General features: G+C 31.9%; 3 protein-coding genes across 4 annotated transcripts; 2 read left to right on the forward strand and 1 right to left on the reverse strand.

Moving 5' to 3' along the window:
• Nucleotides 1–4,174: 4,174 nt before the first annotated feature.
• On the reverse strand, nt 4,175–8,842 carry LOC106131380 (facilitated trehalose transporter Tret1). 2 transcript variants are annotated; one of them, XM_013330477.2, is made up of 3 exons: nt 8,675–8,842; nt 6,360–6,495; nt 4,175–6,259 (listed from the first exon to the last, which is right to left on the reverse strand). In XM_013330477.2, exons 1-3 carry the CDS (start codon nt 8,789–8,791, stop codon nt 4,992–4,994), a joined length of 1,521 nt encoding a protein of 506 aa, XP_013185931.2. In that variant the 5' UTR covers nt 8,792–8,842; the 3' UTR covers nt 4,175–4,991. The 2 variants fall into 2 exon arrangements, with proteins under 2 accessions (XP_013185931.2, XP_013185932.2); XM_013330478.2 differs by lacking the exon at nt 8,675–8,842 and adding an exon at nt 8,538–8,674.
• Nucleotides 8,843–10,583: 1,741 nt separating this feature from the next.
• Nucleotides 10,584–14,924, forward strand: LOC106131088 (cytochrome P450 4g15). Its single transcript, XM_013330078.2, has 10 exons — nt 10,584–10,797; nt 11,263–11,460; nt 11,570–11,752; nt 11,880–11,949; nt 12,106–12,232; nt 12,317–12,491; nt 12,756–12,868; nt 13,091–13,328; nt 13,652–13,837; nt 14,743–14,924. The coding sequence occupies exons 1-10, from the start codon at nt 10,584–10,586 to the stop codon at nt 14,922–14,924; spliced, it is 1,686 nt and encodes a 561-aa protein (XP_013185532.2).
• Nucleotides 14,925–16,414: 1,490 nt separating this feature from the next.
• Nucleotides 16,415–20,600, forward strand: LOC106131260 (cytochrome P450 4g15). The gene is made up of 11 exons (XM_013330287.2): nt 16,415–16,570; nt 16,758–16,974; nt 17,526–17,723; nt 17,899–18,081; nt 18,156–18,225; nt 18,368–18,494; nt 18,580–18,763; nt 18,844–18,956; nt 19,060–19,297; nt 19,486–19,671; nt 19,941–20,600. Exons 2-11 carry the CDS (start codon nt 16,764–16,766, stop codon nt 20,123–20,125), a joined length of 1,695 nt encoding a protein of 564 aa, XP_013185741.2. The 5' UTR covers nt 16,415–16,570; nt 16,758–16,763; the 3' UTR covers nt 20,126–20,600.
• Nucleotides 20,601–20,692: the final 92 nt, after the last annotated feature.

Raw genomic sequence — 20,692 nt, forward strand, 5'->3', positions numbered from 1 at the left:
CCCATACAATATTTATTATTCAAAATAGTTTAACCGGAATCACGGAGACAACTGCACATGCTGTAACAGTTGCATGCGCATACGCACCATATCATGCGGACCCCCGTTTCCTTTTTCCTTTACGCATAGCCGTTCAGGTACTCTGCCGATTTAAATAAGTAATGGAAATTTTTTGATATTCTGCTCAATAATAGTACCGTGTCATATGGTTCGCGGTTCTTTAGACTTGGACCATTTCATCTCTTTCCCATGGATGTCGTAAAAGAAGTTTATAATTGTCATATTCGTAATAGCAAGAAGAACCAGAAGGCTAGAGGGAATTTATTAACAACTGCGAATAAAACAAATTGCTTAAAAAACAGAAAAAAATATACGTATTTATCTCAATAGTACAAGTCTGGTAGTGAAGTAAAAAACATGATGTGGAAAAGGTCCTACAAATTTGAGATTCTTTAATGGGCTTACGATCTGTCACTATCTGAATCTCAATTTCACCATTCTCCTGTATAACAACAGAGTCTTTTCAAGATTAGCACTGTCTACTCCGAAAGGGATAAAGACATTATATATGTATGTATTATCAAAAATAACATGTCCTTTTTATCTTTGAGTACTTGACGTACTGATTCTTATCGCTAAAGATTGTTCCAACAACAAATATTTCACCTCCATATCAAATGGATGACAATGTTGCATTTTCGCTTGTTTCTATGTATATTCTAATCATAATGTATTTAATTTGGAAGGACGACAAGTGTGTGACATTAGATTATGCAAAAAGGTATAATTTTTATTTATTTTCTTTTTTATAACATTAATAAATGCAGAGCATTTTTTACGTCTTCAAATTGTAAATTTCTTTGAGCAAATATTACAATTGGATGATTTTATTATCTTCATAACATTTGTTAATTCGTTAGATTCAAGATATTTTGCTTACACATAGGTATTATCTTATTTTAGTGATCATTATGATTCACTCAAAATAAAATAATAAATAACTATGCAAATTCTTAATTAAACAATAACATCTTGCGCTTGCATTGTGAATCATCAAATTATTGTATGGATGCGTAAGAACTATTGACTGAACTCATTCGAAGACCCTATCATATTTAACATCACCTCGTTTATTTGTAGTACTAATACAAATAAAAATAAAGTACCCAAGCATTACAAACAACCCTTTTAACAGTCAATAGACATTCGCATTCTCTGCACAGCCCCGCCCACTTCAAAATAGGCGCTTCTTCTGGACAATTTTTTACCCTAGTTCTAAATTGCTAACACGTGTACGATTTCCGTTTGGCCACGTGTCTTGGAATTATTAATATATTCTATGGTCTACTGCCGATGCGATAGAATATGCAACTCGGTGCACATTAAAGTAATCATAGATAAGTTCCAACTTATAACGAGTACATCGTACTGAGTTGCTCTCGATTCGGACACAATATTATTCGGACATAGTGTCCGAATCTTGATCGCGTGTAGCTTTGTGGTAAGAAGATGGAAAAAATGTTTTAAACTTCTGATGATTTATATTTCGCTGTGTCGCACTAATCTTGTCGCAACAGTAAATCTAACTTACATCAAAATTTTATAAATATGACTGCATATTACAATGATAAATCACCTTGAAAACAAACAAAATAATACTTTCACTAATCATTAAATCATCAAAAACAATGATACCAGTTTGCGTATCTAATCTTGATATTTACGTAGATATACTTATTTGTAGTAATTAAATCAATGGACTTTAATTTATTGTAACCATAAGTCCTCCGAAGAGAGAAATCAATTAACGAAATAAACAATTTTTACTGTTTTTCACATGGTCGTATTGTAACGTCATTATGGTCTCAAGATGAATTTCGGCAGACTTTTACTTCTGTAGCATCATTATTTTAAAGGTTTGATCACTGAAAATAATGCACAGGAACTTCTTGTCTGTCAAATAAAGGCAATTCCACACACTTTTGTGTAATGCTGCGTCTACGTCCGACATTGGCCTTTTGTACTACACCGCATTAATTATGTTAATGACGACCTCAATACAGTTAATTGTACACGAATGTACCAAACTAGTCAATCTACTGTTTATCAATGTATAGGCCAATCGAACATTGTGTAATTTTATTGTTTGATTAACTGACAAGGTCCTAATTTATTGGGCTTGGTAAGTACTGATGATAGCAACAATTGTGGATGATAAGTGAAATGAAAAATTCCGACTGCAATCCAATCTAAAAAGTTTTATTATTTTAATCGATGACTTTAATTTAGTTTTTCGTCGAATCATAGGATTTGAAAGTAAATAAACATAGATATTTTTTTATGTAGAAATAAAAAGGTTTTACATCACGATATCAGCAACCTGCTTCATCAAATTATTTCATAACATTTTCAGCAACATACCTCCTCAAGAAAAATAAGAAATATCCACATGTTTCTTAAAACATTTACAAAATACAAAATTGACAAAATGCTTCATAAAAAGTGAATTGATTGGATTGTACCTATATCATATTATAAAACTATACTAATATTATAAAGCTGAAGAGTTTGTTTATTCATTTGTTTGAACGCGCTAATCTCAGGAACTACTGGTTCGAATTGAAAAATTATATTTGTGTTAAATAGACCATTTATCGAGAAATGCTTTAGACTATATAAAATCACGCTGGAACTATAAGGGGCGAAGAAATAATGGAAAATGTAAAAAAACGAGGAAAATTATTCATCCTTGAGGGCTTCAATGATGCTCAAAACAACTATTCCACGCGGACGAGTTCGCGGGTACAGCTGGTCTCAGATTTAATTTGTGTACAAATATTTTAAAACGATATCAATAACGTTTCCCAATAACTGATTATAGGTAAATCCGGAATAAAAACGTTTCGGTTACAATTATTTGTATACATACTATCCTGTATCTACCCAAAATGTAATCTGATTAAGGTAATTTCATATTTCAATCAACCTTTTATTTAACATATGTATATATGTACTGTACTTACAGAACAAGTACTTTCATCCACTAAGATAAAACTTCGTTCATTTTTATTGACATAACGAAATTTTTAAGTATTTAGTGTTAGCTGTCTACACAATAAATCAACATCTTTTTTACTCGTGGCGTGGCTTAGTTTAGTCGGATTAATTTTATTTTATTTTATTATGAAACAGCAAACACTAAGTTACAATAAGATGCAACCCTAATTAACGCCCGAAGGATATATTACTTTGCGCTACATTATAGTTTTTTATTACTTTGTTTTTAAAATAATAATAACAAAGGACTTCACCAAGTGTCACTACCTATTACGGAGAAAGGAAATACCTGAATAAAATTGTATTGGGCATAGACCGACTCAGGGCCTGTTAAGAAGGAAATCGATCGTCAGGACAGAAGTTAAGAAGATAATAACTGGTCAAGATTACCTATAAAGGCAGTTTCAATAACATAATACCAATACTTGCCAAAACAAGATATCATACTGTTATGACTCGCACTACCGTCATCATAATATGACGTATATACTGCATAGATCAAATTTTCAGTCAAAAACTTTCAGCCAACCAGCAGAAGTTGTATGTGCACTTTATACATAACCCGCAAGCTCATTAACTTCCTTGCATCCAAAAATATCACCGTACTCCAGATGGGATCCTGTAGCAGCAAAAACATGTCGCATGCGGCGTGGGAACTTGGGAATTTTAAAAAAATCCTGGCACATGTTAGCGAATCGCTTCTTCTTCACGTGTCAAAACAAAAAGCAAGACACGAAGCGACACGCGCCACTTTGCCCACTTAACGGACTGTGAAATAAACCTCGTAAAGGATATATGTCCTACTTTTATTTGTAAATGTTCTTAGGGTCGGAAATAGGATATTAATTTTATCAATTTATGATATCCCAAAGGTGAAAATGCCTGGTCACAAATGAACAGTTATTACAATGAGGAATAGAACTTTGATATAGAAGAGATGTTTTATTAATTAACACTATAAACAACACTATCGATTTGACCAAGACAAAGTTATCTTGGTCAAAGTCTTGACTTTAATCATGATTTCATATCAAAAAGTGATTGGAATGGTATAAAGTGATTAAATTAAATCTTGGAGTTTACCTTTAGAAAAAAAAAAACAATAAAAGACGATACATTAAAATAATAAACTAAGTTTAATAAATAGATTTTTATGTACAATTATTTTATACGACTCTTATTAAAACTAAGTTTTAACTAAGTTTTTTTTCATACCACTATACATTATTGAATATTGTATTAGAAAAATTAAGTCTAGACTGTTATGTATAACAAAATTACGATAATTTCTGTTAATTTGTAGCCATACAAATGTTTTGTCAGATAACTAGATCAAAAAACTTTATCACAATAACAAGTTTTAAAGCGAAATTCAATAAAATTTCATAATTTTGCCCTTTGATTATAGACAAAATAATATATTCTAAATCTCTGTCTTATAACTAAATAGTAAAAATTCTACCAAGAAAGATAAGTACAAACTAAATCATGCAATAGTATCTACTTATTGTATATTGAAATTTTTTATTGAAAAGTTTAGATAACAAATTAACACTATAATAATTAACTGGTAAAGCTTCTAAGTATCTCAATCGCGTCACACAATATCTCTTAATATTTTTTAAATTATAATTTATGTCTTGCTCATCTTCATAGCAGAAAAAGGTGTAAAGACTTTTGTGAACAAAATTATGAAATTAGAAATTATTCAGGATAAAAAGTCTTTTGTATTTAATTATTCTGTCAAAACGTTGACTGAGGAATCAGAGAGGACTCTTTCTTATTAATATGTTATATCTAAGAATTGTGGTTCGTTATCACTTAAATAATGACTGTTTTAAATGCAAGTTAGATTTTTTTATATTTTTATATATTATTAAACTAAGAGATCTGCTTGTATGTATGTATTAGTTAAACAAAATGTCATTGCTGTTTCAGACCTGTGCTTTACTCAAGGGTACGTTTTCTGGCTCTTGAGGTTTACATTTACCATCTCTGAAGTACTCTTCGACTTGCAATAAAGTTTTTCCCTTTGTTTCAGGAAGGTAAAAGAACAAAAACAAGGTTCCTATTAATGTTGATAAGCCATAAAAAAGATATGTCCCATGATGACCAATACTTTCAAACATGGCAGGAGCTGTTTTGACAGTTCCAAAAAATGCTATCGAAGTCATCATTACACTTATACCTGAACCAATTCCTTTTGTTTCTGTTGCAAACAACTCTCCCACCATATTCCAAGGTAAAGGTGATATGCCTAAATTCGATACTATAATATACATTGCCATCAAACCCAAAGATATAATCGGCGTGATGTGTCGTATTACTCGTGTATCAACTAAATACAAGTACAGTGCTAATGTTATCAATGACAAGGATGTAAAAATTCCACTAAACATAGCAAGCGGACGACGACCTAGTCTCCTTAATAAAACACATGCAAGGCACAACGATACACATCTTAGGACATCAATACTTAACATAGCAATATAAACAGTCTTTTTGTTTGTATGCCCTCCAATAAGTTCATTCATCATGTCTGTAGTATATGCGCAAATAACATTTACACCAGACAATTGTGTTATTATAAAAAATAGAGTCATTACAAACAACGGCTTGTAGAATTCCGGTTTCTTGATATTCAGCTTGAGCGCTTCAATTTTCCCTTTTGAATTGTCTCTTTTAGTCTGTTCTGCAATCATTTTGTCCAGTTCTGATTTCATTTCAGGACTTGTTCCTCTATACCATTGAAAAGATGCAATACACTCATCAATTCTATTTCTAGAAGCTAACCACGCCGGCGACTCTGGTGCGTGATATAATACTATTCCTCCAACAAGAGGGAATGATCCGCAGAGGAAAGCTGCATAACTCCAATGAAGTAAAGTACCAAAAAGATGTGACATAAAAACTCCAGCTGCTATACCTAAAGACATGGCAGCTAAAAAGAATCCTCTATATATAGGCGAACTTATTTCTCCAACGAATACTGGTCCAAGTGGACCTAACCATCCTTGACATAGACCTGTTATAAATCTTCCTATAAGTATGAGATACAATATGTCTTGTGAACATCCGATCAAAACCCAACCGCTTATGAAGAATGCAACGCATACAAGCTGTGATCGTCTTCTACCCAATCTTTCCATTAAATATCCTGATAGAAGATTTCCAAATACTAAGGCAAACGATGATATAGAGGCTGAAACAATAACATAACGATAAATTCAACGCACTAATTATTTTTAAATTTCGTTTTTATACTACTACATTAATAAGAATTACATATAATTTTACCTTACCTAGCCATGATATAGTCTCTATGGAGTATTTGTGCCTTCCCTTTGAGTGTTGTAGCTGTGGTATAAGAATTGCTGAGAATCCCGCCGTTGAACCCGCTCCAAGAGTCACCATGAATGTCCCGAAGCATATTAAAAACTGTAACAACGAAATACAATATTTTTTTTAATTCTGAAACATCTATGGTCTTGGTTTAAATGAAATCGGAGATAACTTTTTCATGTTGGAGATATATTCTTCATTAACGTAATTTTGATTCTAATGATGACTAAAGAGAACAAACTCTTTGTTTTTGGTTGTATAAATTGTTTTAGAAAAATATGTTTTAGCTACTAAAATAATGACTAAGAATACTATCCAAGCGATTTCATGTCTCAAATTATTAATTTGACAATTTGCTACAATTTAACGTTATAATTAATTATTTATTACATATTTACTGAGAAATGAGTTCGCGACTCTTTGGCACGTGGATTGATATTGATATCATCAAAGAAAACAAGATAGATGTCAACTAATAGAAAGTTGTTATCAGTGTACACGAGTTTGTATGACCTTTATTTAGTAAACATTTCGTATTTAACATTTTCCGTAACAAAGTTGATGAAAGTTAGAAATTTATTAACACCAAATTTCCTCGATTATTTTTTATCATTAAATTTATCATTCAGTATTTTAAAGTAAAGAAGACATTGAGCCAAAGTCAAGAGCAGATAAGATGTATTAAATCAAAAACAAATCAATCTTAGACAGAGATTGCTTGAAACAAACAAATCTGTGTATCATTTACTTTAGCGAATCTGATCGTAAGCATAAAGCATTTTCTTAGGTAAACTATTGTGAAAGACCTATGTAGCCATAGTGATCATACTCTATATATATTTTGTTAATACAGCTTTATAAAAACTTACAACAACACGTTATTTTACATTAATTTTGAACAAGGAACTCTGTTTAGGTATACCTATTATTAAATTAAAATTAAGATATATATTATATCTCAATTAAAATTAAGATTAAAAAAATGGCCGTGCGTCTTATGTGATAACATAATACATACATATAATCACATCTATGTATATCACTTGCGTGGTAGACAGAGCCATCAGTCTTGAAAGACTGATAGGCCACGCCACGTTCAGCTGTTTGGCTTAATGATAGAATTGAGTTTCAAATAGTGACAAGTTGCTAGCCCATCGCCTAAATAAAGAAACCCAGGTTTATAAGCCTATCCCTTAATCGCCTTTTACGAAATCTATGACAAAGAAAAGGAGTGGTCCTATTCTTTTTCTATTGGGCCCGGGAACCACACGACCCATTACCTCATAAAATTTCTTTTCTATTGCCATTAATTACACAAAATGTAGAATATTATATGGATCCATACAAACAATCACGTGGCCAGATAAAGAAATAACTTCAGAGACATAAATTGGAGACTGTAATAAAATCATTTATGCAACTCTCTAAAAATGTGAGATTATGAAAACTATAGGTAATTCTTAAGACAGTTGCTAGTTTGGGTGAAATTATTATATCCATTTAGATATTAGTTGTAAGAGGAAGGAGGAAGAAGCAATTATTAAACCTATAATATTTGATTAGTGTATGAAGCTCCACCACTTTCCGTCCAAGCCCTGTGATGCACTTCAAAGGCCGATCAAAGTGTCATTGGTCTGCTTTTAAATATGCATACCTCCGGAACCTGTTTTATTTTATTTCCATGAGATTCTAGGGCTTTATCAAGTTATGCAGTTTAGCTTTTTGTTTACTTAGCTATTTGTTTAATTGAACTAGTATTGAAAATATATTATTGTTATTTACTTGTTCATGTAACACTTTGTTCGTAATTACCTTTTCAAGTGTTTTATTTTTGTTAAGAATAATTAATATTTTTTATTACTCTCAATTAATCACTAAGTAGTCTCTGCCTACCCCTCCGGGAAAGAGGCGTGATTTTATGTATGTATGTATTAATCACTAAGCTTACATACGAAAAACTTTAGATACCTATCCTATTCTTCATTAAAAGCTTATTTACTCAAAATATGTATTAACACCTGCTCTCAAGACCAAAGATAGAAGAAAGTAATGATTTATTTATGCAGCGACAATAAATATCTTATACCATCCAATATCCTCATCCTTTGAACCTATATAATTATAATAAACATACTTACCAGAGAAATTCTGTTTTTTATTTATTCAATTTTTTACATATTTTCACAAACAACTGAAATAGTTAAAACTCATATTCTTACTATAAAAACTCTTAAACTTTCACTCAACACTATCTACAAAAGTAAACACCACACACCTGTCTTCTTAATGGCGTCTGCGTATCTTCATGGTCAAATATTTCTTTTGTTTCGATTTTTCCGTTTTCTGTACCATTTTTATTAATTTTCTCCAACTCGGCCAATGTGTCATCCATCTTGATGCACTCCGGAACACTGTGGCCGACTACTTCATGTTGGACGACCCGATCGGTTTTATTGAATGTGATTGTACTGAGCTATCTTATCACGACACATTACTGTTAGTCACTATCTTAGACGGATAAACAATGATTTAATAGTACTTGGATAAAATTTAGGGTCATTTAGACTGAGAAGAAATTAAGCCTTTCTTATCTTAGCATTTGCCAACGCCCGGTAAAGACAGCTATAACTGATGGTTTATTCATTAGAAGATTTGTTAAAACTTGTACAGTCGGAACACTTCAATCTCAACTTGCAATCACCAACTCGCTTTGAAATATCTCATTCACTAGCTGGTATAATGGGTTGTGGTACCTGCCTTTGTGATTGATGAACATAAGAGGTTCCACCAAGTCTTGATCTTCAAGTAGCCAGTATTACGAATAGGTACAGTTTCTTAACTGACTCCGAGTTGGTAAGTGCGGTGCGGTGGTGTGAGAACTTCAGCTGTTTCAGCTTCTTAAACTTAATAAAACCTCTAATGCATAATAACAAAGCTCTTTTTTGATCAAAAACTGATCTGATGTTAAGTTGCTTATACCACGGATAATTAAAATGACGTAAACTTTGTTACTGGAAAACAAACATCCCAATAAGATATAGTCCACAGAAAATGTATTGAATACTGACTAAAAATAACTAAATAAAAGTAATGTGATAGAATTCAGTACAACAATGTTTGCCGCATAGTAAACAAGGAATTTAATTATTTAAGGAAAGAAATACTATTGGGAGCCACACATAGATAAACAACTTTGCTGAAGTTTCTTCGGAAGGAGTTCCTTGTACAACATAGAATAACATGGTTGATATCAATTTTGTACTAAGACTACTATATTAAAATAAACCATTTATTTCCGCTTTAGTGGTTTCCTCGTCACTGTTTTGTTCCCATTGTAACTCAATTTTCTTTTTCGATATTTTTTATCTTGTAAAAAAGTAAAACACGCCTTTGAATTTTGGATTAGCAAGTTTGTAGCTAATTTATAGCTACTCTGTGTCTTGATTTCAGTCCCATTATTATTTATAGAAGTAGAATTGAAGATAATAAAAATAAACTCAATACTTAAGTACGTAATCATACTTACATAATAAATTCGGAGAATAGAGCAAGGATGGTCAGCTGAGATCATGCGAAGGTTGGCGGATTTCCTTTCTGAAACATTGTTACTAATTTGCAGCAAAACAGTAATATTGTATCACGCAGCCATGTGTTATGCTTGTGCCTCATGAAAAAAATAAACATTGGGTTCATTAATTTATTTTAAATTATTTATATAAAGGTAAGTGAGTAACTTCTTACAATTGTCAAGTCATGACCCCTCCGTCTCATTCCAATGGATGACGTAAAAGGCGACTAAGGGATAGGCTTATATACTTGAGATTCCTCTTTTAGACGATATTCCGGCAACCCATCACTATTTGAATCTCAATTCTATCATTAAGCCGGGCAACTGAGCGTGGTCTTTCAATCTTTTGATGACTGTTGGCTATGTCTACCCCGCGGGGGACGTAGAAGTGAAAATATGTTATGTCAGGTTAATGCTGTTGGGAGAAATTTTCTTCCATATCGTCAACTCATAACCGTTACTTTAATCAGTTCATTTAATCTTCAATCATCATCTACAACCTGAAGTTCCTGTTGCGATTTTCTTTCTCCCTAAAAAATCGCAACCAACAAGGTGTGTGCATTACTTATCACAAACTTTGACAATTTAATAAAAAAAAGTTACTATTATCAGAAAAATGAGCCAGTTGCAAGAAGATGCGGTGGTGGAGCAACTACACACCACGACCAAGTTTGCTACCTACACCCTGATCGTAGTCACCGCCGCTCTATGGCTGCTATGGAGACAACAGAATCAGTCTAGACTATACAGATTGGGTAACAGGCTCCCTGGACCACCAGCTTTACCATTGTTTGGCAACGCCCTCAGTGCGATTGGGATAAAAACCACAGGTAATTGTCAAGTTTTTGTATTGTCATTGTACTTAGCTGCAGCTACTATCACTTTACATAATAATATTTCTTTGAAATACCTGGTTGACTGGACGAAATCCCTCACACGGATAAGTCCGTCCGTCGGTAATGTATTTTTATGTATTACTTATTTAATTTGTTATGTACAATAAAGAATTTACAAACAAACAAACAAGTACTCGTATATGCAAAAATGTATAAATGAAGATGTTTTATCTAGCATGCTTTTTCGAATGCTTAATGGCTTAATATATATCTAATATATTATAATAATATACTTTAGTGTGAAATTTCACATGCCGTTATCTGACTAGAGTCACGTTTTTAGAATTGGGAATCGTCATATTTTATATGTACTCTACTTCTTACAAATTTCCCTAAAATCTCAGTCCAGAGTTTTGCGAAATTTACTGATACTCAATTTTCATATTATCTGTTCAACAGATGTAATAAGAATTTGTCTTAACTACTCCGCTCAATATGGTCCAGTGGTTCGTGCCTGGCTCGGTAACAGGCTCTACGTATTCATCCAAAACCCTGACGACATTGAAGTTATCCTAAACAGCCAGATTCATATCGAGAAATCTGATGAATATGATCTTTTCAAACCTTGGCTGGGCGAAGGACTACTTATAAGTAAAGGTACGTAGGGTATTTAAGAGTACAGAGAGTATTATCGAAATCTAACTCTATATTAAGCTGGCCGATTTCTCATTCCTGATAATCATTTTAATTATTATTTTCATTGCAGGCAACAAATGGAGAACACATCGGAAATTAATAGCGCCAACGTTTCACATAAATATCTTGAAATCCTTCATAAGTGTTTTCAATCAGAACAGTGTGAATGTGGTGAAGAAAATGAAGAGGGAAATTGGAAAAACATTTGATGTTCACGACTACATGAGTGAAACTACTGTGGACATACTGCTTGGTAAGCTCGGTAACTCGGAATATCATAATACTGTGATTAACAGTTTATGATATTCCGAGTTAAACATAAAAAGCGAAAGACTGTATACTATAAGACTGATCACTCATATACTTACATTGTTTTCCAGAAACTGCTATGGGTATTACTAGGAAAACACAAGATGAGTCTGGTTTTGACTACGCAATGGCTGTTATGAAGTAAGTAGGCGCTAATTATTAAATTAATTTTGTACAATATTCCTCTTAAAACAATTGTTTAAATTTTATTTGGGATATCTTCATTTCGAATTAATTGTTTATAAAAAAAATATTATTGTTTTCTTGTAGTGTCTAACTACTTACATTTATTTACAGGATGTGTGAAATTATTCATCAAAGACATTACAAACTATGGCTGCGATTGGATTACACGTTCAAATTTTCATCATTTTTCAAAAAACAAATTAAACTTTTAGAGATTATTCATGGATTAACAAACAAGGTAAATACAAATGATGTGAGCACAATTAATTTTCACTGCATGAAACTTTAGATTCTTGTGAAATATTCACATCAATTTTTTCAGGTAATAAAAAGTAAAAAAGAAATATATCTTGACAATAAGGCTAAAGGTATTGTTACACCTACAATGGATGAGTTAACTAGAACAAACGTCGATACTGAAGCAAATAAAACCATATCCGACAACGTTTTCAAAGGACTAAGGGATGACTTAGATTTCATTGACGAAAACGATGTAGGTAAGTAAGTAAAATAACACGGAGTAACGTATATTTTACATAAATAGCGATACATATAATTCGCCTATATCCTTTGCGAGGTAGAAAGAGCCAGAAGTCTTGAAAAGTCTTATCATTTAAACATCATCTTTATTATATTTAAATTAACTTTAAAAAATCATTTGGTACTAGTTTTTAAACAAATTAATCTTTTGAAAAAAACAAGCAAATAAATGTACACAAAATTTACTTACTTTAATGGAAGAAATTAATCTCTTGTTAAAGGTGAAAAAAAACGTCTTGCCTTTTTGGATCTTATGATAGAATCCGTTCAAAGTGGAACAAATATAATAACGGATCACGAAATTAAGGAACAAGTAGATACGATAATGTTTGAGGTAAGAAGATGTCTGAAATATCAGAAAATCTACATAAAATATCGCAATGAAGATGAAAGCTGAGAATTTTTTATTCACAAACTACAAAGGTGTTAAATTGTTACGTTTTAAATGTCAAATACTTAGTTCGACATTCCGTTGTCGGTTTTGATTAAAGTTCTTTATGTAAATCATTATCATACATGAAAAACACTACAGATAAATCTTCTTATTTATCCGTAGGGTCATGATACCACAGCAGCTGGATCAAGCTTCGTATTATGCTTACTGGGTGTCCACCAGGACATTCAAGATAAGGTATATGACGAATTGTATGAGATCTTCGGAAACTCTGATCGGCCCGTTACATTTGCTGACACGCTGCAAATGAAGTATTTGGAAAGAGTAATTCTAGAGTCCTTAAGGTTGTACCCACCGGTACCTGCTATTGCTAGAAAATTAAATCGCGATGTCACTATTGGTAAGTAAATATATGTAACAATACAATAAATCTTCTAAGACAACCATAACCATCACAATAATATATTCCATTTGAGAATGGGCGGACTTATGCTAAAGGCATTATCTAAAAATCAACCTTTGAGTTGAACGTGTGGGCGTAACGTAGAAGGCGTAGAGTAAATTTATGTATGAAAGCATGTAAAATGATTCAAGTAAATAATTAGGTTAACTCTTTTTCTCTATGAATTTATATGCGTTTTCCTTGTTCTTAACTTAGCAACTTTCTAACACTCCTCTCCTTATTGCCCGGTCTTTTGGTATTCATAACAATTTTCCTTGCAGTAACAAACAATTACGTAATACCTGCGGGCGCCACCGTCGTGATAGGCACGTTTGGTACTCATCGCAGAGAGGACTACTACAAGAATCCGGATAAATTTGACCCGGACAACTTTCTACCAGAAAACACTGCAAACAGACACTACTACAGCTTTATACCTTTCAGTGCTGGACCCAGGAGCTGTGTTGGTATGCGTTTTGCATTAAAGTTTGTTCTCGTCCTGCTGGTGTGCTAATTTTGGGGAAAATTATCCATGTAATCAATTACTTCCAAGTTCAAATCTGCCATTAATTAATTTTTATCCTAGTGCCAATAACAAACCTTCGAAATCCAATGTAAGCCTTTGCGTTTGTAATACCTTATACCAACATTTGCCCATAGCTCCAACGACTGTTATGTGGGAACTTCTTTTGTGAAATGACGACTCAATTTTCCCCTAATCTTCCAAAAAAAACACGTTTATTGTACCTACTTATATGCCGAGTTGTTTTAGCGGCGGTACGGTAAAAAAAAAAGTTCTCTATCATCCACTAAGAAAAATTTTCATATACCAATCTACGAAAAAGAAATGACGACTAACGACAAAACTTATTTAAAATTAACCTTAAAATTTAAACTATTAATAACTTATTTTCCATGAAATACATTCATTGTATTGTTCGGTTAATACGTGCGTAACGTTAACCTAGAAATGTTTTTGAAACAAATTAATCATTGCCATTATTGCATTCGATGCAAATAAATGTAAATCGTATTGGCGTTAATTTAAAATACAAATGCATTTTGATGGGCATTCATGATCTTGCTCATTTATTGTTTAGTTTACTCATGGTTTTTGTTGCACATTATTTAACACCCGCATTATATTTTTTTTTTTTTTATCTCTTTTTATAATAAAACTTGCAATCCAAGATAACGACAACACACCATTTCTCTAAATATTTTTTTTTACCAAAATTATAGCAATTGCCATGTGTCAATTAGATATTTTTATGTGTAGGTAATATTCTTGGTCTGTGTTAGAGCATAAAAAACCTTAACTGTTTTCACCTTTTACCTGCTGTAAAAACGTACATAATTTATTTTTCAACAGGTCGCAAATATGCTATGCTGAAGCTGAAAATTCTACTTTCAACAATTTTGCGCAATTACAAGACAGTTTCTGTGGTACCCGAAAGTGACTTTAATCTACAGGCGGATATTATTCTGAAACGAAGTGACGGGTTCCGGATCAGAATCGAACCTAGGACAAGGGTCCCATCTAATTTTCAATAAATTGTAACACGTTATATTTTAAGCAAAAATGTTTATTACTAATATACGAATAAATAAAATTTGGTTTGATTTATCAGAGGGCATCGTTTTAAACCGAAGGGTGCATGCATTACGCACAAATCGAGATTAATCTTGGACACTCTAGGAGTACAACAAAAGAGGGTTTCTTACGTTTTTGAACATAAATTTAAAAAAAATCACAGATTTTAGCGCCTATCTGACTTACATATTTGTTGGGTTGGCTAACCCAAGTTAGCCAGCTCTTTTATTTCTAAGTTCCATATTTGAGATTTTCGTTGAAACGGATTCGAAGGAACATTTTGTACGTAAGTAATTGCGAGTAAGTGGGTGTGGGGGAGATATTTCGACACCACTCTACTAATTTTAAAACTTTATGATCATGATGACATTGCCATTTCGGCGGTTTACGTTTATAATATTATAAATACTCTCTTTTAACTTATTTATTTAAATTTCTTAAATTATAATTTTATAATATTTGTGAATAAAAAATAGAAACATTACAAAAAAATGTTTAGATATCTAACAGCAGCAGAATAAGACTCAAGCTGCCGGTAGTTATGCCTGCAGAGAAAGAAACCTTCTGATGATTCTCTATAGTATAGTTATGTCGTTCCAAATTTAAGGGTATATTCCAACAACCAACTTGGCACGTGTTGTGGGAGTTGTGGGCGTTCCAGTGACAGTGACAGACATGCAAATATTACGTCAAAACTTCAAAGACATTCTATTATTAAGTAATTGTAGTCATTTAAACTCAGAATTATAAATTCCTTGCCCGAAATTATTGGAAACAAAATTTGTTTTACATTTCATGAGTCATATGACGTAGGCCACAGATGCTAATATATTTATGCTTATTATTTTTATATCATAATACTTACTTAATTTGAAATTGTAGAAATCGTGTTAACGTTTAATATTTTTAATGTTTAAATTATATAATGTAACAAAAAATTCTGCAATAAATGTGCCTTTTATAAATGTGCCAATTTATTTATATGTAGGGAACTATTTACACACGCAATTTCTTTTTCATTCTTTGATTAATACAATGTAATATTATACATACATGTTCGTATTCCTATTTCTTATACCTAATAAAATATATCTACATATAATTATTATTATAATAAAAAATTAAAATAAATAAATATTAACAATATAAAATTATTGTACCTATGGATGCAACTACACGTACGTCACCACTTTGACATAAAATATTTATGATAAAAGTTCTATTTTTCTTCGAATAAATTTTTGTCACTCTTTATTCCTTTAGTTTTGTACTCTATTTAAACCTAATATTTTAATTATTTAGAAATTATGTCATTACTTTCAAAAACAAAACGCTAATTATCAATTACATTACACGGAACAGTGGTATCAAAAATTGAACTTACGCAAAAATATATAATTACACAGGTGAGACCTTCAGATCAAAGTTCACCTTAATAAAATGGCAATTATGCAAATAATCGTCACACTCATTCACAGACTTACTGTAAAAAGAGGCTTCTGTAGTTGTATTGATTCAGACGGCATTTTATATTCAATGAAGGGGTAGCAAAGTATAGTTTAGGTCATTGTTACTGTTAGTGCCCAAAAAAGGAAGCCTTTCTAACGTAAGTCCTAATACATTTTATGAATTTAGAATTTTATTTTGCAATATTTTTTTTTATAAAATTCAACCATACTGACAGTAATTATTTTATTTTGATAATAATTACAAAATTTGTAGTTTAAGGAATTTAATAAAGAACATAATAACGGTAACTCATTATATTGATTTTAATATTATTCTATCCCCAGAAAAGGATGTCGGTCATAATTGAAGAAGAAACCGGTTACCACTACGGTTATTCTCGTCTAATCTTCTACCCCTTGCTGTTACTTGCGACTGGGCTATGGCTTTTTCATAGATGGCAACAACAGTCCAAAATTTTCATTCTGGGAAATAAAATACAAGGCCCTTCTACGATACCTTTTCTTGGGAACACTCTTCTGGCACTAGGGAAAACGCCTTCAGGTAAGTTTTAATAAACAGCGATTTTTTACTCGTATTGAACGCATTTTAAAGTTTGGTACATTTGGCTATTTGAATTTGTCCATAAGGTATAGGAATTATTATCATAACACATAACATAACATTAAATCACGTCTATCTCTCTTGCGGGGTAGACAGAGCCAAAAGTCTTCAAAATACTGAAAGGCCGCGTTCAGCTGTTTGGGTTAATGATAGAATTGAGAATTGAGGTTGGTAGCCCATCGCGTAAAGATAGAATCCCAAGTACGTAGTCCAAGTAAATAAGCCTATACCTTAGTCGCCTTTTACCGCCCACATGGAAGAGATGGAGTGGTCCTATTCTTTGCCGGGAACCACACGGCACTATTATTATAACACAATGTTTTTAATGCTTCACTTTTTAAAAAACTCACTAAATTCAATTTCGACAACTATTTCTAGAAGATGAAAAGGGACCACAATAAAAAAATATTTCATTCTAAATTGTCAGGGTTAACTAACTATATTGTGACACTTATTTAGATTTTTCATTACTACTGAATTAACCATTGTAGATATTTTGGAACTATCAGTGAAATTATCAAAAAAATACACGAAAATCGCTCGCATTTGGTTTGGAAATAAACTGGTCGTGTTTCTTACGGAACCTGACGATGTCGAGGTAATTCTTAACAGTCAAGTTCATATCGATAAATCAGCAGAATATGCATTCTTCAAGCCTTGGCTAGGTGAAGGATTACTGATTAGTTCTGGTAAGTGTAAAATATGTATTAACAATACGTTTTCAAAATTTACATAAAGGGTGCGAGAATCTATAAAATTTAGCAAAATAAACTCGATGATGTCTGTTCTTAATTTTTAATATGATTTTTTTTTAATAAACCTTTTTATAGTATACTATCCTTTTCTTCATCATTATTATTTAAGGTCACAAATGGCGATCACATCGTAAAATGATTGCTCCGACGTTTCACATCAATATTCTGAAGTCATTTGTTGGTGTTTTCAATCAAAATAGTTTAAATGTTGTGGAGAAACTCAAACCTGAAGTGGGCAAAGTGTTTGATGTCCACGACTATATGAGTGGTGTAACTGTGGATATTTTACTTGGTAAGTATCGAAAGTATTCTTTAAAATGTATTTCAATAACTATGACTTTCTAATAACTTACTTTATACTTATAGAAACTGCTATGGGAATCAATAGAAAAACACAGGACGAGTCTGGTTTCGATTATGCTATGGCTGTTATGAAGTGAGTATTATTTTGTTATAAATATTATACAAGAAAATATATCGCTGAATCTGCTTTAGTGACTGGTTCGCTTAGATAGATAACCCGAAGAACTAAATTTTAACGAAGTTTTTTAATTTATTAAATTTACCGTGTGTTACAGAATGTGCGATATTATCCATCAGAGACATTACAAACTTTGGTTAAGATTTGATTTCATATTCAAACTTACTTCAATATTTAAACAGCAGATCAAACTTCTGAAAATCATCCACGGCCTCACCAATAAGGTAAATTTTCTAACCTTCCGTCTTAATGATATAGTAATATTATAATTAAAAATATATTTTATCATATTAACCTCGTATTTTGAAGGTGATCAAGCAAAAAAAGCAAGTTTATATGGAAAACAAGGCCAAGGGAATTATACCAAATACCATTGAAGAGTTAATCAGATCAAATAATGAAAACGATTTAGTGGATGACACTAAAACTTTAGCTGATATGGTTTTTAAAGGTTACCGAGATGATCTTGATTTTAATGACGAGAATGACGTTGGTAAGAACGAAAATACTTAGTAACGAGTATTATGCATTGGTGTTGTGTTCTACGTTGATCTCATTAAACTTTTTTTTCAGGTGCGAAAAAACGTCTTGCTTTCTTAGATCTCATGATTGAATCGGCGCAAAATGGTACTAATAATATTACAGACCATGAAATTAAGGAAGAAGTAGATACAATAATGTTTGAGGTTAGTATACAAATGTTTTAAGTAACTTTTTTCTTTATCTCAAATCGTATTTTTTTTATTTAATTATTTTTATTTGCTGAATAATCGGAAATTTTGTTGACAGGGTCACGACACTACAGCCGCTGGTTCTAGTTTTGTCTTGTGTCTTCTTGGAATACATCAAGATATACAAACGAAAGTGTACGATGAATTATACGAGATATTTGGTGATTCTGATCGTCTAGCAACTTTCAACGATACTCTGAAAATGAAATATCTCGAACGAGTAATACTTGAGTCGCTCAGATTGTACCCACCTGTGCCCATCATTGCTAGGAAACTGAATCAAGATGTCAAAATTGGTAAGCAACTTACAGAGAAAAGAGGAAGTTGACATACTAAATCTAGTAGTGGATATATCCAATCTGTACTTGCACAATTTTCAAAACGTTGTTTGTTTGTAGGTTATAAGACCTAAATAAATAGTAAATGTCTTGCAATACAATATTGTTTTTAGAATCTAACACTCAAAATATTATTTTCTTGACAGTTACAAATGGGCACATCCTCCCAGTCGGTTCGACCGTGGTCATAGGCACATACAAGATCCACCGCAGCGAGAAATACTACAAGGATCCGGAAAAATTCAATCCAGACAACTTCCTCCCTGAAAATACTGCGAATAGGCACTACTACAGCTATATACCTTTCAGCGCGGGACCTAGGAGCTGTGTTGGTATGATCATATGCATTGTTAAGATTTGCTTTAATATTTTTATAAACTATATCAACCTAAGTAGTCCCTTTTTTAATAATAATACCAACTAGATCCACTTATATTACATTTGTTTTTTTGTTTGTAATATCTTTATTGCATAGAAATTTACAAATTAACATGAAAATAGTTATAAAATTACATTTAATATCGGATCGGATTCTAAAAATATCGTTTAAGATTATTGATATCCAGATTAGCTGGAGCTTACGATAATCTTAAAATTACAGGTCGGAAGTATGCAATGTTGAAGTTAAAAGTGTTGCTATCAACAATTCTTCGCAACTTCAAGACCACTTCTGCGGTGAACGAGCAGGGCTTTAAACTGCAAGCCGATATAATTCTGAAGAGAGAAGATGGTTTCCGGCTGATGATTGAACCAAGGAAACGAGTTCCTTCTAAAACAATCAACTAGACATTATATTCAAACTAAGATTAGATTTATTTGATCCGTGATACAAATTTGAGTGAATTAGATAAAGTTCACAACATGAAGTTTTGTAAAATATCTAGCTATTTCTTCGAACCTAAATATTATTATGGTTTAATCTTGGTTGTTTAATAACATATCTAAATAGTTGGAAATCAGAAGGCTATGAGAAGAATATTAACGTGTTGTACTGACCCCACTTAAAATAGAATAATGTAGTAGTAATTTACATAGAAATAACAATAATAATCAATTAACTAAAGCAATATTTTGAAAACTGATTATAATGGAATTTTAATATTTTCGTTCTTTTTTAAAGTTTTGTATTAGATTAATAAAGTAAAATAAAAATGCATTTTCATGTTGTGTTATTTGTAGAAAAATTGCGGGTAAGGATTACGGGTTAAAACTTTTTATTTCGGTTAAGCTAGGTTATCTTCGCTAAATAGAATTAACATGATGCGTTTTAATTTTACTTTTAAAAAAAATCTATAGGTATTAATTAAACATGACTTCACATTTTCGGAAAGCTTAGCCCCCGGGTTCGGTTCC

Source organism: Amyelois transitella, chromosome 6 (genome assembly GCF_032362555.1).
Source record: "Amyelois transitella isolate CPQ chromosome 6, ilAmyTran1.1, whole genome shotgun sequence".
NCBI lineage: Eukaryota > Metazoa > Arthropoda > Insecta > Lepidoptera > Pyralidae > Amyelois > Amyelois transitella.